The sequence below is a fragment of the Ipomoea nil genome, unplaced genomic scaffold, assembly GCF_001879475.1.
Source record: "Ipomoea nil cultivar Tokyo-kokei standard unplaced genomic scaffold, Asagao_1.1 scaffold0579, whole genome shotgun sequence".
Taxonomy (NCBI): domain Eukaryota; kingdom Viridiplantae; phylum Streptophyta; class Magnoliopsida; order Solanales; family Convolvulaceae; genus Ipomoea; species Ipomoea nil.
Window position 1 is genome coordinate 377482 of NW_017617007.1, and position 25284 is coordinate 402765.

At 33.9% G+C, this 25284-nt stretch overlaps 4 protein-coding genes across 4 annotated transcripts in view; 2 read left to right on the plus strand and 2 right to left on the minus strand.

Moving 5' to 3' along the window:
• The window catches only part of LOC109174274 (B3 domain-containing protein At5g24050-like), a 61111-nt gene extending 41595 nt beyond the window's left edge, over positions 1-19516 (minus strand). The window contains exon 1 of the mRNA XM_019323520.1: positions 19408-19516. The gene's annotated coding sequence lies outside the window, so the exon portion shown is untranslated. The remainder of the gene's footprint in view (positions 1-19407) is intronic.
• On the plus strand, positions 399-1253 carry LOC109174251. The gene has a single exon (XM_019323495.1). It carries the CDS (start codon positions 399-401, stop codon positions 1251-1253), a length of 855 nt encoding a protein of 284 aa, XP_019179040.1.
• On the plus strand, positions 8277-9238 carry LOC109174252. Its single transcript, XM_019323496.1, has 2 exons — positions 8277-8433; positions 8775-9238. Exons 1-2 carry the CDS (start codon positions 8277-8279, stop codon positions 9236-9238), a joined length of 621 nt encoding a protein of 206 aa, XP_019179041.1.
• On the minus strand, positions 17868-19414 carry LOC109174275 (putative B3 domain-containing protein At3g24850). The gene is made up of 2 exons (XM_019323521.1): positions 19318-19414; positions 17868-18888 (listed from the first exon to the last, which is right to left on the minus strand). Exon 2 carries the CDS (start codon positions 18693-18695, stop codon positions 18009-18011), a length of 687 nt encoding a protein of 228 aa, XP_019179066.1. The 5' UTR covers positions 18696-18888; positions 19318-19414; the 3' UTR covers positions 17868-18008.
• Positions 19517-25284: the final 5768 nt, after the last annotated feature.

Genomic DNA, 25284 nt, shown 5'->3' on the forward strand with positions numbered 1-25284 from the left:
TTTTCCTACTTTCCAAACAAACTTTAATAACTATACAATTAACTTGTTAATTGTCATATTAATTATTAGATAATGGCCATGTTTGATTATTGACCAATTCGTCAAAATTTTAACAAATCCGTCATTTTAACATTTTATTTTAATCAAAACACTAAAAATATTATTTAATAACTCTGCAATTTCCTCCAAACTGCTAAAAACAAAAACAACACTTATACATTTTGGGGAAAGTTTAAGATTAATCTTTTCCCAAAATCCCCTAGTAAATAAATTAATTTAAAAACAAACTAGGGTTTCTCTAGGGTTTTCTCTCATCCCTTGTTGATCAAGGCTTTCCGGCGATTTCTTGTCTTCTCTTTCCGGTTCCGACGCCGGCGATCTCTCTCTCGGCTAGTCGCATGGATCCACCGTCGACGACGGAGGCGGTTGCTGCGTTGAGTCAGCGCTGGGCTGACGTCGTGCTTGATGACGAAGAGGAGGAGATTTTCGAACCTGTGGAGGAGGGCGGTAACGGACAGCTGATTGTGGCAGTTCGAACATGGCGTCTCATTGGAAGATTCTTGACTACCAAGCTTGTGAAGATGGAGTTTATGAGCCAAGTCATGGCTTCGGTATGGCAGCCGGTTAAGGGGGTACAGGTCTCAGAATTGCAACCAGGGCTTTTTCTCTTTGTGTTCTACCATGAAACGGATATTCAATTGGTTCTTGAGGGTGGTCCACGGTCCTTTGAGAATCATACGTTTGTTTGCAAACAGATTGAAGATGGGGTTATTCCGGTCTCGGTTCCGTTGGATACGGTCGACATGTGGATACAAGTTCATGACTTGCCGCTTGGCTATACTTCTGATCTTATTCTGGAACAAGTGGGGAATTTTATGGGAACTTTCATTAAAATTGATGATAGATTTGTGAATGCACCTTGGAAGACATTCTACCGAATTAGGGTTTCAATCTCTGTATTGAAACCACTAAAGTGGTGCATGAAGCTTATGAAGAGGGATAAGACGACTTGTTGGGTTAATTTCAAGTATGAAAGGTTACACAACTTTTGTTACTTCTGTGGCATGATGGAGCATTTACATAAATATTGTTTGAAAGCACGGGATGCAAGTATACCGGTCGATCAATATCCATATTGTGAAAACTTATGCGCTAGATTTAGGAAGGGTCCGCGCAAGGTGGGAGCTTCATGGCTCCTTGACAAAAATGGCAACCCAATGGTGGAATCCTCTTCGGATGATAGGCCAAATTAAAGGCACGGATTGGGGAGCATGAGCATGGGGCATCCGAGGCTACGCTTGAATGCGGGGAAAATAATATAGTCACGGCTGCAACCAAAAGAAGAAGAGCCGAATTGAATTTGAACAATGGAGGTAGTGCGAATATTGGTGGTGATGTTGTTATGACAGAGATCCAAAAAAACTTGTCCATGGTGGGTTCTGGTTCCCAGACCCGCCCGTCATTCACTACAAAAAAAATGCAAAAATAGCGACGGATTTAGCGACGGACTCATTCCGTTGTTAATGTAGCGACGGAATAGCGACAACGTAGTGACGGAGTTTCATTTTTTTATTAAATGGACATTTAATGACGGATTAGCGACGGATTTGCGATGGATTTTACGACGGAATATTTCCGTCGTTAAATACGTAGCTAATTTTAGCGGTAAATTTCCGCGCAAAAATTAGAGACAAATTTGCGACGAATTTGCGACAGATTTTTTGCGGGTTAAGTCTATAATTTTATTTGCTACAGATTAGCGACGGATATTCAAATCCGTCGCTAGAATTTTAAGCGAGATTCATTTGTGTAGCGACGGAGTCTTAAATCCGTCGCTAGATTTAAAGATCCGTCGTTAAAATAGCTACGGATCTTAAAATCCGTCGCAAGATTACAAGGTGGTTACTTAAATGTTGGTCATAGATTTTCTTTTATAAATAAAAAATAGCTACGGATTATTGCATCCGTCGTTATGTACTAAAACACGGAACATCATTTTTTTAAAAAAATATAGCAACGGATTATTGTATCCGTCGCTAAGTAGTTAAACATACTCCGTATTAGATAGAAAATCTGCCTAGCCTGTAAACACTCTAACCCTTAACGCCACAGTGAACCCCCGCTTCTCCTCTACATAGAAAACCCGCCGACGATTATTGTATCCGTCGGCGGATTCTTCACCGCGAACCGCCGCTTCTCTTCCCAACGCCACCGCCGACAGCCGCTACCTCTCCTCCGACCGCCGCGGCATCTTCTCCGACCGCCACTACCTGCTCCGCAACCACCGCTGCTTGCTCCTACAGCGCGGCGCCGACAGCGCTACCTGCTGCATCTTCTCTACCTGCTCCGCCGGCCGCCGGCCGCCGCCTCACCTGCCTCCTTCTGGTATGTATGTTTATGGCTTCCCCATAAAATTTGTTTTTATAACACTCAATATATAATTTGTTTGCTCTGCATTCGATACATTCAATATATAATTTGTTAATGCCGCTGTTTGCTCCGCATTCGATACATTCAATATATAAGTTGTTTTTATGGCTTCCCCATATGCTGATTAGTATTCACCGGAAAATATAATATGAACAAAACTGTTTTCCCCCAAAACATTCAAAGTAAATTCAAAATTTTCCCCAAAAATTTACGTAATAGATGCAAAATGTTTTCCCCCAACTTGCTTTTTGTGCTTGGCAGTATGGTACAGTGTTTTCCACTTTCTGTTGGATAATTACTACTGCATAAATGCATGCAATAGTGTTTTCCACTTTCATTTGATCATCAATACAATTGGTGAATGATTATCACTAAAAGAAGAAGGAAAGCCTGTTGGAATCTTGTTCCTTTTCTGGTTTAATTTAGAATTAGCTTCCCACTACCACTTTCTTTGTTCTTGTTACTAAACATTTTTTTTGGGTGGCTTCTTGATTGATTACAGGTATATATGTTAGTTTTAAAGTTATTTAGAATTTATTATTAAACTAAAAGAAATATAACTACTTAAATTTGTATGATGAGATGTGTTTTTGTACTTTTGATTTAAGTACAGTGAAATAATAAAGAGATTATGATGTGTTTTTAAGCCCAAGTAGCACTAGCAGTAGTGCAACTTTATCACCTGGATAATTGAATATGCACAAAATATCTTATTTGGGTTCATCATTTACAAATTTTATTTTTGATAAATGAAGTCTGCATTAGATTGTCTTTGATGTTGAAAGGACTATTCTCTATTCATACAAAGCTGTAAAAGAAAAGGAAAATATCTACATTGAAAATGTATAATATTACTGTGAAGAGAAAATCAGAAAAAACAAGGAAGAAAATAGCAGTGTTGTACCTCATCAATTAGTAGTTGCATTATGTGAAGGCAATGTTAGTATGTTTGTTAACATTTTGAGCTTTCTTCTGATTTTATTTCATGTGTTTTTTTGTGTGCAGGATCTTAGTAACATTATTTTTTTAAATGCAATAAAAGGTAAGAAACCATTATATTCTAGCAAAGTTCCACGGGAAGATCTATACAATCCGATGCTTCTACTGTTGGAGCCTGGGATTCAGCAAATGCTGAATCTCTTATCTCTTATGAAATATACCGCATGTGTTTGCTACTTTAGTTTCTCCTCCATTTTCCCTTATTATAGAGTGATTCCCGATCTTCTTTCTCTAATTGAGTATTTGTTTGATCATGCTGTTGATCTTTGCTTGAGATGGCAATTATGATGTTTTAGCTTATTACTGGTTAGATTGGACTGGATCTTTCTAACCTGTAACCATTTTATTTTCATAGTTTTGCTTGAGGGAAAAAGTTAGGGGTTGGTTAAGGAACATTATATTGCATCATATTGTTTCTGTGATGATTAGGGAATGTTTTGATTATATTTTGTATGCATAATATTGGTGTACATGTAATTTTGGTTCAATAAAGGGGGTTAAGAAGTGGGAATGATTTGTGTGCAACTATTTTGGTGCATTATGATTATGAATCAAATACATGACAGGACCGTTATGGAGATAGAAAATTTTTAATGCATGTGCAGTTTGCATACTGTGTTCTGAGCTTTTAAGTTAGCAACCGTATGACTCTCAAGAACAATACTAGATATTTATGAGATAGCTAAGGACTATTGCATGATTCTAGATTTCTAGAACACATGGATATGTTGCCTATCAAATTAGAAATTTCTGTTTGTTGTGAGTTGCCCCGTTCATAATATTGTTCTAATGATTGCATATTTACCCAAGTATATTAAGTCTATGGTTTTTATATTTGTCAAGCATTATGCTACATCACTTAGTAACTCTCTTTTATATTTTTCTTTGCTTTTATGTAAAACTGTTCTTGTTCTTAGTTCTTTTCCTTTATGGATTATAGATGTGGCAATTTTTCTTGTTGTCAGTGTTTGAACTTTTTGGTTATGATGTTTGGAAACTGTTGTCTTTTTTTTTTTTTTTTTTCTTTTTTTTGGGTTTCTAAAGTATTAGTAATAAGTGTGCTCATTTCTTGTTTATTTCAACGTGCGAATAGAAATTGTTAATGACAAATTATGGTTTCATTTCCTCATTGACTTTCAAATTGTTTAGGCAAGAGATTGGGCCCAAAGCTTGGAAGAACTGATGATTCGGGGCCTCAGGGTAATGAATACGGAGTAATCTGAAGCTATCTGATTGCTCCTGTTACACCAGAGGCTGGTTAATGATTTTGTTAAGATCCTCAGTCAATTGAACACATGATTAGATTATGTTTATTAATATATTTAGTATTGTTTCTAATGATATGTAACATTACACAATGATATACTTCATTTCTAATGATGTAACATTATACAATGTTATACTTTGTTTTGTTATTGAATTTGAATTTTATAATATAATATATTTTTTAATTAAATTATTGATGTATTATATTATACGTTTAATGCAGGTATGTCATATTAATTAGTGGTATATATATATTTTTAATTTTAAAAATTCAGGGATAAAAATTGTAATAAATTTGTAGTTTAAATATCTAATAACAATAAAGAATGGTAACAAAATAGCGATGGAAAAATCCGTTGTTAAATTTAGCGACAGATATTTTCGTTGCTAAGTGGTAGCTAAATGGCATCCAATGCAAATAATAGAAACAAATTAGCGACGACATTTTTCGTCGATACATGTAGTAACGGACGATAGCGACGGAAAATTTTGACGTTATATTTAGCGACGGAAAAATTCGTCGCTATTTCCTCGCAAATTTCATCATTGAATCGTCGCCGGGAGAAAAAATAGTGACGGATTGTTTTTGTGTAGCAACGGAAATTTCCGTCGCTAAAATTAGCGACGGAAATAAATTGTGTCGCTAAGCTCTAGCGAGGAGGCTTTTTGTGACGGACGAATTCCGTCGCTAATCCGTCGCTAAAGTGATTAGCGACGGATTATCCCCTATTTAGCGACGGAATTGGTCCGTTGCTATTTTTACATTTTTTTGTAGTGATTATGAGTACTATCAATTGGAACTGTCGTGGCTTGGACAATCCACGAACAGTTCGAGAGTTAACAGACCTAGCGTCGCGTAAGAAGCCTGATTTTATTTTTCTTATGGAAACTAAGGTAGAACGAATACATGCTGAAAGAATTCGTGTCAACCTTGGTTTTGATGGTCTTTTTTATGTTGATCTGTTAGGAACCTTGTATTAGGATTTTGATGATACCAATGTTTTGTAGAAAAGTAGACCCCTAACTATTATCTTTTTCGATCGCTGCTTTCGTCCTAGACGAGAGTTGCCATAACTCCCGTGTATTCGTGTTAAGCTAGACAAACACACGAAAATGAGTTATGACTAGTGATAGGGTCTCCAAGACGAATGAAGACACAAGGCATGATGAACAACAACGAAAGTCAAGCAGGAGTTGTCAACTATCACGAAAGGACAGTTTTGTTAAAGACGATTCTTACCAAGCATTACTTCTCTTCAACAACGAGAAGAATGTTTTGTCTGTCTGATTTGACAACATCCTAGGACAATAAGGACCTCATCTTATGGGACACATTAATCAAGGAGCATTAAATGAAGGTGTACCATCTCCTGGAGCTAAAGGACAAAACCCTAATGCTTTCCATACCTTCAACGGCTACATGGTACAACCTCATTAATGGAGCATTTAATGCATGAGGCTCTCCGATCCTTGTCCACTAGTTAAAAGGTTCGAAAATCTCATCTCCCTCCAACGGATGAATTTTCATCACCTATATAAACACACCTTCATCAACTAAGAAGGTGCTGGTTCTTTTCACTCGACTCATTCACTTGCAAAAGCTCTTGAACGCTCTCAAATCTCTAAAAGCTTTTGTGAACCAGTATTAAGGTGTTAAGTTACTTGAAGAAAGTCAGTTATCATTTTCTTACACCTTAAAGAAGTCTTGCCATTTGTTCGAAGCAATCATCTCTCACTGTCAAGACTTCATCACGTTGGAGAAATCAAGAAATCATTTTCTACCAACCTCAACTCTGAAGAAGAAGTTGATTGAGGCGGAGTAAACTCGAGAAGTTGAAAAACTTACGAAGGCTGTCCGACTTAGTGATCAAGGAGGTCTTTGTGTAATTGTACTAAAGAGTGATAGTGCAATCCTTCCATCAGTTGTGGAAGAAGAGTGGAGTAGGCAACGTTAGCCGAACCACTATAAATTCTCTTGTCCCTTCTATCCCTTTACTTACACATTTTATCTCTGCATTCATATCATCCTCATTATCACTTACCGAAAGTTTTCCTCATATCGTAAACTCGTGCAAAGCAATTAAACGAATCTAACTTTTCCGCTGCGCCAAAACACCGAAAGGTGACTTTGAGGGCATTTCACGAAGAGAGTCTATTCACACCCCCCCCCCTCTAGACTCTCGCTACATTCTATCGGGACCAACATGATCCGACTCGTTTGGGTGGTGGTTTGGCACTACTTTGGCGAAAGAATGATACGGCAAGTCTTTTGAGCTACTCAAAAAACCATATTGATATTGAGGTGAATATGTCCAGCTTTCGAAGTGGAGGATGACGTGTTATTTTGGCTACCCTCAGCGCCATAGACGGTCAGACGCATGGGATTTATTAAAATCTTTCGCACCTCGTTCCACCTTACCGTGGGTTATGATTGGGGATTTTAACGATCTCCTGTTTCAATACGAGAAGAGAGGAGGTAATCCGCACCCTAATAGTCTTCTACGCGGCTTTGGGGAGACTATTGATCAGTGTGGCTTGTCTCAATTGCCTATGGAAGGATACCGGTTTACTTGGGAAAAGGGGAAAGGTACGCCTGCATGCATTGAAGAAAGATTGGATAAAGTACTTGCGTCTAATGATTGGCGTGAAATTGTTCCTGGGGCCAGGGTTATTAATAATCTAATGAGAAAATCAGATCATTCTGCGTTGTTTCTAAGCATCCATGAAACGGTTCAGAATGCAGGGAGATGGAGGAGATGCTTTCGTTTTGAAATGGCTTGGGTGTATGATGAAGGGTGCAGGGGTGTGGTACAGAAATCATGGGAGGAAGGGAGGAATGAAGGAATTCAAGACTGTATAGCATACTGTGGGAGTCAGTTATCCAAATGGGGTGGAGACCGGTATCATAAGTTTGGTGAGAAAATCAGGCTCCTGCGAAAACAACAGTTACACCTTAGGAGTCGCACTGATCCAGCATCTTTAGCTGAATTCCAGCGCCTGGAGGGAATTCTTAGAAATATGGAGACCCAAGAGGATAATTACTGGAGACAAAAAGCCAAGCAACACTGGTTTAAGAATGTAGATGCTAATACGAAATTCTACCACAAGTATGCCTCTCACCGTAAGAAGAAAAATACTATTTATATGCTTATGAATGATAATGGGGATTGGATGGAAGGAGATGCTATGAATGCAATTATCTTGGAATATTTTAGCCATATCTTCTCCTCTTGTGATCCTATGGATGGTAGTAACTTATTTTTTGAGGTACCCCCACGTGTAACCCAGGCTCAGAATGAGTTATTATTATGCCCCTTTGAGGTAACTGAAGTTAAGGATGCCCTGTTTGCAATGGCCCCAGACAAAGCCCCTGGGCCAGATGGTATGAACCCAGGTTTTTACCAACACTTCTGGGATGTGGTTGGTAATGATATTTCGACATTTATACTGAATTGTCTTAATAATCAGATTTTACCCTCTGACCTGAATAACACGGATGTGGTACTTATCCCAAAAAAGAAACCCCTGAGATGGTAGCAGATTTTCGGCCAATAACTTTGAGCAATGTGATTTACAGAATAATGGCCAAGATGATTACACAGAGAATGAAGCCTTTAATGGAAGGTATAATATCTGGCTCACAAAGCGCCTTTATTCCTGACAGACTGATTACTGATAATATTCTAGTAGCTGCAGAAGTAGGGCATTATTTGAATAGAAAACAGTGTGAGGCTGTAGGTTAGGGTGCTCTTAAACTTGATATGGCCAAAGCCTATGACCGTATGGAATGGCCTTTCCTCCGTGGGATGTTGGTAGCCCTGGGTTTCGATAATAGGTGGATTGAATTAATTATGTTGTGTGTGACTACTGTGTCATATACCCTTATGATAAATGGCTCCCGTAGTGCCTTCATCACGCCCACGCGTGGCCTCCGTCAGGGAGATCCATTATCCCCTATCTGTTTATTATTTGTGCAAAAGGTCTTTCAGTTTTATTGCAACGGGCACAGAATACAGGATTAATACATGGTTGTAGGGTTGCTAGAGGTGCACCTCCTATCTGTCATTTATTTTTTGCAGATGATATCCTACTGTTTTTCAGAGCAAATGTGCAGGAAGCATCTGAGATAAAAAATTGTTTAATGTTATATGAGAGTTTATCTGGTCAGAAAGTAAACTATCATAAGTCCAGTATATGCTACAGCAGGAATACGGGGCAATATGATAAGGACATGGTGGCACAAATCCTAGGTGTTACTCAAGCTCCCAACTTTGGGAAATACTTAGGACTACCCTCCTTTGTGGGAAGGAATAAGAAGGCTGCATTTGCATATATTGAAGATAAAATCAAGCAAAGGATTGGTTCTTGGAATAAGAGATTGTTATCACAGGCTGGTAAAGAAATTTTGTTGAAAAGTGTGGCTCAGGCAATGCCAACATTTTCAATGAGTGTTTTCATGTTACCTATATCTATCTGTACGGCTATTGAGCGAGTTATGAACCGGTACTGGTGGGGGTCAAGTACTGATCGGGGCATTCACTAGAAAGCCTGGGATAAATTATGTATTCCAAAAAAGCATGGTGGTCTGGGATTTAAAGATTTAAGGGCTTTCAATTTGGCGATGTTAGGAAAGTAGGCATGGCGACTGCTCACTAACACTGACTCATTGGTAGCCAGGGTTTATAAGGCCAGATATTATCCAAATGATACTTTCCTGGAGGCGAGTATAGGAAATAATCCAAGTTTTTGCTGGCGCAGAATTATGGCTGCTAAAGATTTAATATGTGGTGGTATAAGGAGACGAATTGGGAATGGGAAATCTACCTTAATATGGGAACATCCCTGGCTGCAGGATGAATTGGATCCTATGGTTCACATGGAAATGCCACAACACCTCTCTAGAGCCAAAGTGGTAGGATTAATTGATCAGGATACGGATACCTGGGATCCACATATACTAACTGATATTTTTCAACCAAGTGATATACCTAGAATCCAAAGAATACCAGTTGCCCCTGATTATGATGATATATGGTATTGGTATGATGATCCGAATGGGTGTTATTCAGTCAAGAGTGGATACAGGTGCATAGTTGGGAATTATGTAAATAATTCTAATGGAATTTTTGATGAGTGGCTATCCCTATGCAGATTAAAAATTCCACCCAAATGGAAGACATTCCTATGGAGAGCTATTTGTGATATTCTCCCTACTACCAACAACTTGCTTATAAAGAGAGTGGATGTTAACCCGGTGTGTGCCATGTGTGGGATGGTGAATGAAGATACCATGCATGCATTAGTTTTGTGTGACTATGCACACTCCATATGGGCTCAATCCAACCTTCCAATTCCCAATATTATCACAAATGTTTTCCATGAATGGTTTAGTGCAATCTTGAATGTTCTAGACTTTAATGGAATTATTTATGCAGCTGCTATTTTATACCACCTATGGAGAGTCCGGAACGGAGCGGTCTGGGATGCCTGTCTACCAAGGCCAACAAAGTTACTAACAGTTGCAACGACCACGATGAAAGCATGGATGGACGTTCACCATCGTACACCAATCCGGTAGCCTACCGCCGGAATGCCGCAACGAATCCCAACGCCGGAATGCCACTGCCGGACGACGACACTACTGACTTCCACTGCCAACAACGCCACGCAACAATCCGAGACCCATGAAATGTTATGTAGATGCAAGCTACCACCGTGGAACAAATGCAGCGGCAGTTGGTGCGGTTCTCCTAGACGCCGACGGCCATTATGTATCAGCTTTCAGTGCCCCTCTGGTAGATTGCCTCTCCCCGCTCATGGCCGAGGCATTTGCATGCAAGGAAGCATTGTCCTGACTTAAAAGGAGGGATGAAAAGTCTATACAAATTTACACGGATTGTCAACTGCTACAGAGTTATCTATCTGGACCACCAACCACATCACGTTCATATCTAGGTTATGCTATTGATAGTTGCAGAACCTACATATCTACTTTTACTTTCTGCTCAGTTATTTATATTCCTAGACTACAGAACTTATTAGCTCATTCTTTAGCTACTTCGGCATTTGATTTCGCTACTACTATGTACTAGGACAATGTCCCACCAAACACTATTTCTGCTTATCTATAAATACAACCGCCAGGTTGACCTTCAAAAAAAAAAAATAAGAAGCCATTAAGACTTTTTATATAAGAGCATTTTGACTTCTCAATACTTGCCCACATTATAGGCAAGCAATTATTTTTGGAGGAGCATTGCTCCTCTTATATAGAGGAGTTCAAGAGCTCCTATTTCCAAATATTTTTTATGTGGGATCAAAATAATCCCACCCGATTTACAAAGGGCAGCCCGTGTGGCTCCCCTTTGTCTTTTTTTTTTAATTATTTTATTTTATCTATAGTTTTGTTTTGATTATTATTATATTATTATTAATATCATTATTATTTTAATTTTATTTTATTGTTACATAATAATAATAATAATAATAATAATAATAATATAAATTTCCTTTTAGCTATACACTTATTACTACATAATTGTAATTATTGTTTTGATTAGTTTGATTACAATAATAATTATTAGTCAATTACAATATTATTTGTGTAATTATTAGCTTAATTACCATAATAATTATTAGATTGAGTTAATATCATCTGAGGTCCTCTGAGTATATTAATTTTACCACGTTTAGTCCTAAACTTTCAAATTGACCATGTGTGGTCCTTCGACTTTCAAATTTAACCATTTGTGGTCCAAGTTAACCACTCATGGTCCTCCAACTTTCAAAATTTAACCAACTATAGTCTTTTCAAGAGGACCACGAGTGGTTAAATTTTAAAAGTTGAAGGACCATGGGTGGTTAACTTTGACCACAAATGGTTAAATTGGAAAGTCGAAGGCCCACAAATGGTCAATTTGAAAGTTTAGGACTAAAATGGCAAAACCACTATACTCGGAGGACCCTATGTGGCATTAACTCTTATTAGATTCGTATAGTAATAATTTGGGAGATATAAAAATATTTTTTTTAATATATAAAAATTAAAATATTGAAGTATACAATTTTACTCATTTTCTTGTTCGTTTTCCAAAAAATGAACCAAAAACGCAAAGACATTTTCTGAAAAATGAATCAAATATACAAACACAACTTTCTGCTGTGCAACCAAACATTGAAAATAAAAATATTTTCTGAAAAATAACTCATTTTTCAAAAATTATTCCTACTTTCCAAACGAACTTTAATATCCATACAATTAATTTCTTAATTGCCATAATAATTATTAGATAATAGCCTTGTTCGATTATTGATAAATTCACCAAAATTTTAACAAATCCTCAATTTTAACATTTTGTTTTTAATCAAAACACCAAAAATATTATTTAATAACACTACAATTTGATCCAAACTGCTAAAAACAAAAACAACACATATACATTTTGGGGAAATATTAAGATTAATCTTTTCCCAAACCCCTTAATAAATAATAAATTAATTAATTAATTATTAATTAATTTAAAAAAAAAACTAAAATGAGAAGTCATTAAGGTTTTTTATATAAGAGTCTTTTGACTTCTCAATACTTGTCCACGTTGATGGGCAAGCAATTATGTTTGGAAGAGGAGCAATGCTCCTCTTATATATATCAGAGCACGGAGCTCCTCTTTCCAAACATTTTCAATGTGGGATCAAAATGATCCCACACCATTTACAAAGGTAGCCCGGCTCCCGTTTGTTTTGTTTTTTTTTTTTTTAAAAAAATTTAATTTAATTTTGTATATAGTTTTCTTTTGATGAATTATTATATTATTAATATTATTTTTATTCTTATTTTATGTTATTATTACATTATTACATAATAATAATAACAATATAAATTTTCTTTTAGACAATTTGCTACTGTGCATCTAAATATTAAAAAGAATAATATTTTTTTAAATAATAACTCATTTTTCAAAAATTATTTTCCGAGTATATATATATATATATATATATATATATATATATATATATATATATATATATATATATATATATATATATATATATATATATAATTTTTTAAATACCATAATAATTATTAGATAATGGCCTTGTTTGATTATTGACAATTCATCAAAATTTTATCAAATTCGTCATTTTAACATTTTATCTTTAATCAAAACATCAAAAATATTATTTAATAACTCAGCAATTTGCTCCTACTAAAAACTGAAACAACACATATACATTTTGGGTTAATATTTTCCAAACACTCCTAATAAATAAATAAATAATTTAAAAAATGAAAAGCCATAATTAAATGTTATAATTTGTTATAATTATTATGTTTTATTATATGTTATAATTTGTACGTTCTTATTATTATTATTACTATTATTAACACTTGATTGCTTTTAGATATTATTATTACCACTCATATTATTATAATATTATTTTTGTTTTCATGTCAAGTTATGTTAATATATAATGACCGTGAGGCACAATAATAGTATAATCATAATCCCTTAGGGTTGGGGTTCAACCTTTTGGAAGAATAGTATAATCATAATGAAATATTATTGTATTCTATTCTGTGAGGTATAATAATAATATAATCATAATTAAATATTCTTGTATTCTATATTCTTCTAGGATTTCTATTACCATCATTAATTATTCCATAATTTACCATAATTGAATACAATGAGTTTGGGCGGGAAAATGCTAAAAGAATGATTTTACTTTTAATAATACTAATATTTGCACCTGTGCGATGCATATAATGAATTTTTTGTAATATATTAAGAATATATGAATCGATATATAATTATTTAAATTAGAACATCAAATATTATATAGTGCAATTAAAAATATGGTTTGGATCGTTTATATATATCGATGTTATCATTGCTTGAATTTGTGCAAATAATTGCTCAAATTAATAGCTAATGTCTAGATGTACGCATACAGTGATATAACTTTGAAGATTTTATTTATCATTATTTAGTATTTTGATAAATTTGGCAAATGAGCTCGTTCTCTAACAACTCAGTTATAGAAATGAATTGGTATCCTTATTCATTTGTATGGAAGATATTTTTTTGTCTAGATATATAACAATTTTTTCATTAAAAAAAAAATTTAATATCACTGATTATATTTACACATTATTGAAACCTCTTTGTAGACGACATTGGTAGTTACAACACAATCTTGTTCATCTTCTTCTAGAGCTAACACCTTCAATCCATCAGGACGTGTTACTTAGGTTAAAATATATAATGGTAGAATATTACTGAATTAGTTATCCTTTTATATTTTCAGTCAATTAGTGATATCAGATTCATTTTCAGCCAATTATTCTTTTTTTATTTTTAATCAATTAGTCAATTAGAATATCAAATGCAATGATATTTTTACTTAATTTTCGTTCCATTTTTAATTGATGATGTAGATATTATTTTGAAATATTTTCGTTCCATTTTTAATTTATCTTTACTATTGTTTAAAATATGCATTTACTATTGATAATGTAGAATATTATTATTGAAATATTTTCCTCCAATTTTTAATTTTCATTCCATTTTTAATTAAAATGCAATGATTTGACCATTTCTTTCTTCTTCTTTTTTAGTCAATTATGGAGCATTTTTTATTTGCAGTCAATTATTAATATTCATTTCTTTTTATATTTTCAGTCAATTAGTAATATTAGATTCATTCTCAGTCAATTAATGAAATATTTTCGTTCCATTTTTAATTTACATTTACTATTTTTTTAAAAATATTCCTTTAGTACTTGATGATGTAAAATTTTATTATTGAAATATTTCCTTTCCATTTTTTAATTTTCCTTTATTTCAAAAAAAAAAAAAAAAAAAAAAAAAAAAAAAAAAAAAAACTTTGGACTTCTCACTACTTGCCCACATTGATGGGCAAGCAATTATGTTTGTAAACATTTTCAAGAGCTCTATCTTTCCAAACATTTTCAATGTGAGATCAAAATGATCCCACATCATTCTTCATATTTTTTTTTTCTACTTTTAATTTTATTTTGTATATCGTTTTGCTTGGATGATGATGATGATGATGATGATGATGATGATGATGACGATGACGATGACGATGACGATGACGATGATGATGATGAACAATATAGAGTACAAATAAAAGTATAATTTGTATTTATAGGTGGGAAATACTAATTCAAAAGGAAAGTATAATAAGTATAATAATTTGTAATTAAGGTAATAACATTATTATTATTATTATTATTATTATTATTATTATTATTATTATTATTATTATTATTATTATTATTATTATTATTATTATTATTGTTGTTGTTGTTGTTATGATTATTATTAAATGAATGATATTACAGAAATGTCCCTAAGTTTTGGGAGGAAAACTTGACTAGGAGGATTTTACATATATATATATATATATATATATATATATTATAGAAGATATAGATATAGATTGTCCTATTGTATTACGAATAGGAATTTAATGTAGAATTATAGTACGAATAGGAAAGTAGCAACAATATATTCTATTAGGAATTGTATTAAACTATTTTATAATATTAGAATATGAATTTTAACCATGAATTATAGTACGAATATGAAAGTCGAAAACAATATATTTTATTAGAAAGCGAGATTTTTTAAGAATTCAGCGGATAGTTAAAGTTCAAGGATTTTGTTTTTATATATAGTATAGATTATCATTATCATTATCATTATCATTATTGGGACAATGTCTCCCACCACTATATTACTTCCTACCGTATTATTTTAAAAAATAAAATGTAAACTACTAAGGCCAGTCTGTTTGTCCTTAAATGTGGTATGCGTTAATTGACTAAAAAAAACTAATGAAATCTCAATTTCTTTTCTTTTAGTTAAATAACATATATGATTAGAGTGCACTAATTATTATCATCTTGAATCTAACCTTATAATTGTTATTTGCTTCCAGAGTTGGCATATCCATTACAACATCATATGATGTATTCTAAGATTTTTCCTATTTTTAATTTGTTTAATGTGGTCTTTGTTCTTGGAAAATGATTTTCACAAAACATTCTTTAGGCTAATCTAGATCGATCCATTATCAAGATGTCTTCTCTTTATTTTTTATTTTTTTTGGTGAAGAGAAAATTTCACAATCATTATTTTATATGTGCCCAAAAATCGAGAGAGTGTTGACAAAAATCGAACTCGATAATGATCTTCAAATAATGCTTCACTCACTTGACCACTCTTTAGTCCTTTCGGAACATAATGATATTTTTTGATGATTTGATTTGGTTAACGGTTAATTCGGTTCAAAATTGTCGGTTAACCAAAATTTTAAACATATAAATAAATAATCTAATATGTAAAATCCCTATAAATTTGTAATGTTGTTATGGTATTGTTTTTGTATATTTCTTATGGATTTATTATTATATGTATTATTTTAATTAGATTTATTATTATATATATTATTTTTAGGATTTAACCGACCGATTAATCGAAAAAACTTCAGTTCGGTTAATTCGGTAATACAAAGTTCAGTTATGTTATTGAAAAGAATGCACAATATATGACAAATACTGTCCAAAATTGTGCACTTGAAGGCAAAAAATCTGCACAGAAGGAAAAAAATGGGGTTCGCTTGAATGCTAAGTATTTTTTTACACAATAATAAGATACACATACACTTTACGTAGGCATTAAATTGAGCACTTGAAGGCATAAAGATGATCACTAGAAAACAAGGGAGAAAAAAAAAAAAAAAAAAAAAAAAAAGGACACTAAAAGGAAAAATTCGAAAGAAATTAATTATGCACTCTTAGAAAAGAAAACATGCACTTGAAGGCTACAAAACGTGCAATCACTGTTGCAAAAATCGCGCCTATGCGGCCTAGGCGCTCTAGGCGAAAAATTCGAAGAAAATTAATTATGCACTCTTAGAAAGGAAAACATGCACTTGAAGGCTACAAAACGTGCAAATGTGCAATTGAAGGCCAAAAATTTGCACTTAAAGGCACAAAGATGTGCATTCAAAGGAGAAACTAAGTACTGAAACAAAAAATGATGCACTCGAAACACACATACACACACACACACACACACACACACACACACACACACACACACACACACACACACACACACACACACACACACACATATATATATATATATATATATATATATTATGAATCCAACCTAACCCGCTGCGGCCTGCAGGTTTACTTTTATAAGACCCACCACCCACTATCACCCAATAAAATTCAACCCATGCAAATGAATTCGAATGGATATTGTGAGGCAGAAAAAAAATTGTTATCCCTAATTATATCATTGAATATGAATGGTGGTAATGGTCTACAAATTTAAAGAATTGAATTGTGGAATACAATATTATGATTTTTTAAAAATTTTGCCTTTAATATTTCCTTTTATTTTGAATTATTTAATTTTTTAGATAGCGTCTAAGTGGTTAAGCACCATTGATGGGAGGTAAAGTTAGTGCTAATGCTTATAGCTTTCTCCATTAGTTATGGTAAACTCAATATAATTAAATTGGAGTGAACAATTTATATTTTTTTGCGTGACTGACTATTAATTTTTCAAGTTCCAAAATGAACAAGATGTTATTACTAGGTTGGTTTCATAGCAGAAATTTGTGTTTCAATGACAAGAGGAAGGATTAGAGGGATAAAACTGCACAAAATCAACACAACCCCAGAAAATTTAAAATAGTAGAAGAAAAAAGATTCAGATAAACACACTGTTTTAATCCACCACAATATTAACAATTACAGTAGCCGCTAGTAACAAACTTTTGAGAAGGTTAGCAAAACATCTTACCTCCCTTCGGATTGAAAGCATTGATCCAAGTTTCATCAACTTCATCTTGGCAACTTCAAGATTTGTTCCTCCTTGAAACTTTAACTCTTATATATACTTTAATGTAACTCAACTCATCACTGTAAAATTAAATACATGTGTTCATTGGCTGACAGACTATAAGATCAAATACAACCCAAAAATCTGGACAGAGTCCCAGAAACAGAAAATTGAAATCACTCAATTTAAAGACATCCAGAAGAAGAAGCTGCACTGATATTATGAATTCAAGAACACAAATAAGAGCATTTATATAATAATAAAAAATAACCCCTACTCTCATTCAAAATGAATTGAACAGTATTTGATAGAAATTCATAACAAAATTCAAAACTCTGTTGAATTAGTTTCGAAAAGACAAAAAAGCATATACAAAGAGCATATTTGTATCTCCTAAATTGAAGTGGTAAGTTGATTAAAAGGTCAAGACAGTCTAACTAGAGCCATCCACAAATCTACGTCAACCCGAATAGCCCACAATTGAACTATCATCTTCCTTTCAAATTTATTCCGTCTTCTTATTTCATTCCAAGTATTAGCTATGACATAAGATACACTGGAAACTCCCCTTTCCTTCTTCATCTCCCACCTCCTCAAGCTCACCTTTGCTACTTCCATCATTGGTGTTATCAATGGAACTTCATCTATAGAACATACATTCTTCCCATTGCGCTGACAAAGTAGAAGATGCTCTTCTTCCGTAAGAAACTCCTCCCTCACAAGCCTCGCTGGGATTGACAGTCTATTTTGGGTGCCGTTTACATCCGTTTTGGTAAGCTCCTTTTGAATCACCAATTTCTCGACACATACTGCCCGGTTACCAGCCCTTTGGAGAATAAAATTTCTGAATTCAACCGGTAGTCCTGGTGGTGGTTCTGGACCGTTGTTGGGCACCCCACTTCCCCTCTTTCGCTTCTTGGAATTGATCCTCTCTGCCACAGCATTTCCCGCAACCTCATCAGACTTTAATCTCCTCTTTGAAGAAGCTCTGCTGTCATCGCTGCCACTGGAATGTGAAATATCAGATTCTGGGGTGTTGCTTTGTGTTGTACTTTGCACCTCGGACTTCAAAACATTCGGCCAAGATAAGTAGCCATAAAATGATCCCATCAATTTTTTCCTCCATTCCTCCTTACCAGGCACTGTATGGTTTGAAGGAGTGATCAAATTCTTATTGAGATCAACCCCACAGGACTGATCATCATCTTCATTGTAGCATCCTTTCTTTTCTTGCTTATCCTCCTGTTCCTCTTTCTCAAGTAGTAATCTCTCTTGCTTACACACCGCAAGTAGATAATCAAATCTACAAGAACCCACGGGAAAGGTAATGTCAGCAAAGTCTTTAAGACGAGCCATGATGAAAACAAACACCAGACAACAAGGTATGTATTGAAAACTGAATATATAGCAGATAAAGATGAGTTCAGAACAATAGAAAATCTAAAGAAACTCTAGTTAAGAATGAATGAAGATTGAGTATATGTGTGTTGCGTATACATAGGGATGAATCATATACATAATACATATATACTAAATTTGTTTCCTAATCCCATCAGAAATCAAATTTGGGATATAGCAAAACCGTTAGTATGATACGAAATTTCCCGCCGAGCCTGAGTAATTAAAGTTTCAAATTAGATATATAGGAAATCAGAATTAGATAGGAATTAGGAAATCTTGAGTTGAGTTACCATTGGTATGATTCCCTCCAAACTTCCCGCCCGTCCCTTACCGGCGGCACTTCTAGGTCAACGAGCAGCTCCGGCTGAGGCGATGATAAGAGCTCCACAACCACCGGTTCACTCCGCCGTCGCATTCTCACGAGAACTGCTGTGCTTTGCTGCGGAGGAGGAGGAGGACTCTTTGCCCCTGAAGCAAGAGAAGAGAAGAGACGCGACGCCATTCTCGTCGGGTTGTCTACAGAAAATTAGTATCAGTTGAATTGTTTAGATTACCAGTTTTTTCCTAGAAACTCATCCTAAGTCCTAACCAAAGACTAATCAATAATTAACTCATCTAATCAATACATCATTGCAAATATTATGTGTACGTGATTTTCCACAAACAACAATGTTTTAAACATTATTATGATTTTTAAAAAAAAATTAAAAGATAAGCAATAATTGTTGGATATGTATATAGTAAATTGTTGAATGTAATTTTTTTTGAGGACATAAATTGTTGAATGTATTCGTTTGAGAAAATATCATTTTTAGTCTCCGACTATAATATATGTATCAATTTTAGTCTTTAACTATTAGAATTTTCAAATTAGGTGCATGGTTATTCAATTCGTATCACATTTGATTCTTGACTATTAATATTTTCAAATTAGATGCATAATTCTTCAATGTGTACCACATTTAGTCCTGCCATTAAATTTTTTGCCAAAATCACGGTGACCGGCTAGTTTATTTAATTTTTATTTTAAACATTATTTTAAAAATTTTTAAATTAAAAAACTTTAAAAAACAAAAATGTCGGCCCCCACCCTCCTCCTTCGTCTCCGCCGGACACGAAGGAGGAGGGGATGGCCGGCTTTCTATTTTCCCCCTTCCTCCTTCCTCTCCGGTGGAGACGAAGGAGGAGGGGGTGTGGTGGCCGTCGTTTTTCTATTTTATTTTTTATTTTTTTATATTTAAAGTTTTTAATTTAAAAATTATTAAAGTAATTTTTAAAATAAAAAATTAAATAAATTAGTCGATTATCGGTGTCTTGACCGAAAAATTTAACGGCAAGATCAAATGTGATACAAATTGAATAGTTATGCACCTTATTTGAAAATATTAATAGTTAAAGACCAAATGTGATACATATTGAATAGTCATGCACCTAATTTGAAAATATTAATAGTCAAAGACCAAATGTGATACATATTGAATAGTTATGCATCTAATTTAAAAATTTTAATAGTCAATAACTAAAATTGATACATGTATTATAGTCGATGGATTAAAAATAATATTTTCTCTATTGGTTTAAACATATTTACTTACGGGAAGCATAAATAATAATTTGGTATTGTTAAGTTGAAAATATTAGGAATAAGGGTCAAATAGGCCATCGAACCGCACACAATAATGCAATTAGGCCATTGAACTCAAAAAAGCAACAATTAGGTCCCTAAACTAACCCATTTCAAACAATTTGTCCAATTTACAGGTTTTCCCCTTTCTAACAGGTCACTCAATTTAAAATATATTTTAAAAATAATTTTTAAAAAAAAAATTAATCCAAAAAAACTAAAATTATTTATTAAACAAAAAAAAAAAAAAAAAAAAAAAAAAAAAAAAAAAACCTTAAACTTCGTCTCCGCCGGAGACGAAGATCCCTTCTTCGTCTCTGACCGGAGACGAAGAGTCTCCTCGTCTCCATGGCCGGAGACGAAGAGTCTCTCGTCTCCGGCCATGGAGACGAAGAATGGATCTTCGTCTCCGGCCAGAGACGAAGAACGGATCTTCGTCTCCATGGCCGGAGACGATGATACGTTCTTCGTCTCCGGCGGAGACGAAGTTAGTTAGTTAGTTTTTTTTTTTTTTTTTTTTAATAAATAATTTTAGTTTATTTTAATTAATTTTTTTAAAAAAATATTTTTAAACATATTTTAAATTGGGTGACCTGTTAGAAAGGGGAAAACCTGCAAATTGAACAAATTGTTTGAAATGGGTTAGTTTAGGGACTTAATTGTTGTTTTTTTGAGTTCAATGGCCTAATTGCATTATTGTGTGCGGTTCAGTGGCCTATTTGACCCTTATTCCAAAATATTATTTATTTGGGAAAAGCAAATATTATTTATTTGGTAAGAATTTTATTATGAATTGATCACTCTGGTAAATTTTGAAAAATTCGATGAAGTTCCTGAAATGATTGGGGAATAGGAAGAAGTTCCCTGAAGGATCGGGGAATCATAAGAAGTCCCGGAAGGAATGGGATATCAGAATATTTTCCCAGAAGGATTGGAACATTAGAAGATATTTGCTATTTCCAAAAGACCTTCTTCTGGTGGTGAAATAAATTCTTGATTGATCAATTATACAAATATTTAATTTATAAATAATTTAAATTATTATTATTATCATTATGAGTAATGATTATGAAAGTTACAAAACTTCATATAAACTACCTCATTACTGATTTTTTTTTAAGAGGATAGAGAATGAAATGTCTAAATATAATAAAACTTTCATTCGTTGCCACTAGGGATGGCAACGGGGCGGGGCGGGGAGTATACTCCCCGTTCCCGTCCCCGTCCCCATTTCCGGCTGGGAATTGAAAAATTCTCCGTCCCTCCGCGGGAAATTTGGCGGAGACGGGGAATTCACATCCCCTATCATTCCATAGTTAAATTAAAATATTTTTTCAAAAAAAAAAAAAATTTGAAATCTATAAGTCCGATTTATTCTAAAAACTATAGTTCTTCAACAATTAACATTCAACTATTTGTAATAACATACGAACTAACGAAGTTCCAATTTCAATCCAAAATAGAAAATGCAATGAAGTCAATTTGTTCTGCCATTCAATGAAGATACAAAGCAGTGAATAAAAATATGCATAAAAAACAGTGAATGAAGATACAAGGAAAATGTACATATACAAAGCAGTGAATGAAGATACAAGAAAAATGTATATATACACAGTAGACAGTACCTTCAACAATCAACATTCAAATATTCAATAATATAATATATAATATTATATATATATTATTTGGGGACGGGGCGGGGAGGGGTATCCCCATCCCCGTCGGGGAATTTCAAAAATTCCTCATCCCCGTCCCCAATCCCCAAAATTTTTTCCCGTCCCCATCCCCGTCTCTGACGGGGACGGGGCACATTGCCATCCCTAGTTGCCACCAGATGATTATTGATAAAACAATTGCAAAGCTTATGAGAAAATTTTTACAAACTAAAAATAAATTTACTCCCTTCGTAAATTTCTCAAGAAATCAACCTGAGAAATTTGACATTTTCTTGTGCCTCAAAAGTTCTGGTTTGAACACCTTTTATTGCTTAGTAAGAAAAAAAAAAATAATTAGAATACCTTCTTTCATACGCGTGAAGATTGTGATCAATCAAGTGCCTCCTTATTTTTACTGAGTCCCATGTTCATTATCAAGACTTAGGTTCCTAACAATAATTATACAAATAGAATTGAGGTCGTATATTTGTATACTTTATAACATGGTATACCTTAATTTAGTTATATAAATATTTTATTTACTTTATTCTTCCTTGGAAACTTGAAGGCTTCCTCTTCTCAATCGACGACAAAAAAGTTTCCCAATATCATTCCACATGAATCGAGGTTTTTTTGGGTAATAGTGGTGATGAGTCGGAGGTAAGTCTTAAAAAAGTAAACCCGCAATGAATTAAGTTAGATTTGAGTTTTCACAGGCGTTGCTCAAAGAGTCCTTTGTTTCCAATAAAGCAGAAATCTTTGTTGAGGTGTTTAAGCCCCACCCTAGCTAATATCCCAATCTCTTCTCCAATAGCTATAAGTATGGTCTATTCTTGTTCTGCTTCACAGCTTGTTACCAATCCCACTACAAAACCACTGAACAAGCTCAACAATCTCATTTTTAGGTCATTTTCAAGAACCCTCATTCTTCTCAAATTTCTTCTTCTCCTCCCTAAATTCCCCCAAATAGAAACACCAAAAGAAACATGAATCAAGAATGTGCAAGACCACCCAATTTTCTTTTATGTTAAGTTCACCTTATGCTTAACACTAGGTGATTTTGACAAAGCAAAATAGACTAATGTACCACGAAAGTTATAGTGTTTTGAGAGGCATAATATTACGTCCTAAATTACACTTTGACTCATAATCTAAATGTACTTTTTCCTATCAACTAGTAGTAATTGCTTAAATTAACTTTGGTTATAACGGTTCTCATGTTAAGTGCAACGACTCTTGTACTAAATGTTTGGATTAACTCCCGACTCCTGACTATTATTGGTGATGTTTGATGATATTATGGGGTAATGTTTCGCATTAGATACTCGCATACTTATCTAATTATTATGTCAGCCACAGCTGGCAAAGAGACTATAATATTCACATCCGTTCCAATCCTTTAACTAGCTTTTAGTATTTATTTTGTTTTCTTTTTTATTGTTTCTGGAAAACGAATTCATTTATAGTTGGCGGAAAAGGGAACTTTTGGTCACAATTTTATTACGGAGTATTAAATGTACAAAGATTTGTATGTGAAAAATTAAAAGAACTATTTCAATCCTTTTTATGCTTTCTCTATTGATGTTTTGCGCAAGAAATATCTAATATGCACATTATATTTGTTAGGTAAAATTGAGGAATAATCACGAAATTTTTTTTTAAAAAATAATATTAGGGAAAAGGTACAAATAGGCCATTGAACTATTTTGGGATAGCAATTAAGCCAACGAACTCGAATAAACTCCATATTCATCCATGAACCTGTAAAAAAAAAGTGTCATTAGCATTTTTAGCAGGTTAACAACAGGTTTGGATTGCCATGTATATATTTTATTTTAGGGAAAAGGTACAAATAGACCATTGAACTATTTGGGAATAGCAATTAAGCCACCGAACTCGAATAAGCTCCAAATTCATCTATGAACCTGGAAAAAAATGCAATTAGTGTTTTTAGCAAGTTAACAACATGTTTGGGTTGTCATGTGTATATATTACTTTATATTTTATTATTTTTATTATCTTACTAACCATTTGACACTCTGGTGTCATGTTTTCATGATTTTATTTCCTAACGAGTCGGGTATTGTATTTAAAAATAATTTTTTAAATTTATTTTAATAATTTCAAATAAAATAATTGTTTTCAATAAAATAAAATAATTATTTAAAATTTAAAAAAAAAAAAAAAAAAAAAAAAAAAAAAAAAAACCTTGTAGAGACGAAGGGGTATCCATGGCGGCCCTTTATCTCGGTGGCTAGCTGGAGACGAAGGGGTCTCCATGGCCAATCGGAGACGAAGGGGATCCTTCGCCTCCATGGCCAACCGGAGACGAAGGGGATCCTTCGTCTCCATGGCTGGCTGTCCGAAGACGACGCAGTGGGGATGGTCTCGTCTCCGGCCAGCCATGGAGACGGTTCCCTTAGTCTCCGGCCAGCCATAGAGGCTGTTTTTTTTATAAAAAAAAAAAATTTAAAGTAATTATTTTATTTGAAATTATTAAAATAAAAATGAAAAACATTATTTTTTTAAACAAAAAAAAATATTGTATTATTTTTAAATATAGTAACCGACATGTTACGAAATAAAATCAAGAAAACATCACCATGAAGAAGGTCAAATGCTTAGTAGGATGATAAAATATACACATGACACAAAAAATTTCCCCCTAAAACTTAGGGATATTTTTGTAAAACCATACTTAATTAACCATATATATTTTCATAAAATTAGCAATCAATTATAAATACATATTATATATGCCGCAATGGGATGAGTATTATTGGATCTTCTCATGTTTGGAAAATGCTCTCTGCAACTGAAGACCACGATCTGCTGGAATGCAGCACAAAGAAATCTAATCATGATGCCAATCCGACGACGCAATGATGGAGATCGTACCGGAGACGCCCGCGGAGGGGATGAGACAGGTAGGCTTGGTATTTGGTAAACCAGGCAACGGGATCGGGAGTTGATATTCGGGAACCTTACCTAGAGATGCATGGCGAGGTGGCCATGGATC

Excerpts from the sequence above, each read along its gene's own strand:
- LOC109174251 (XM_019323495.1), top strand. The coding sequence starts at position 399 with ATGGATCCACCGTCGACGACGGAGGCGGTTGCTGCGTTGAGTCAGCGC.
- LOC109174252 (XM_019323496.1), top strand. The coding sequence starts at position 8,277 with ATGGCCAAGATGATTACACAGAGAATGAAGCCTTTAATGGAAGGTATA. Across the intron at positions 8,434-8,774 it reads AAAACAGTGTGAGGCTGTAG|ATGATATCCTACTGTTTTTC; the intron begins GTTAGGGTGCTC and ends TATTTTTTGCAG.
- LOC109174275 (XM_019323521.1), bottom strand. The coding sequence starts at position 18,695 with ATGGGATCATTTTATGGCTACTTATCTTGGCCGAATGTTTTGAAGTCC.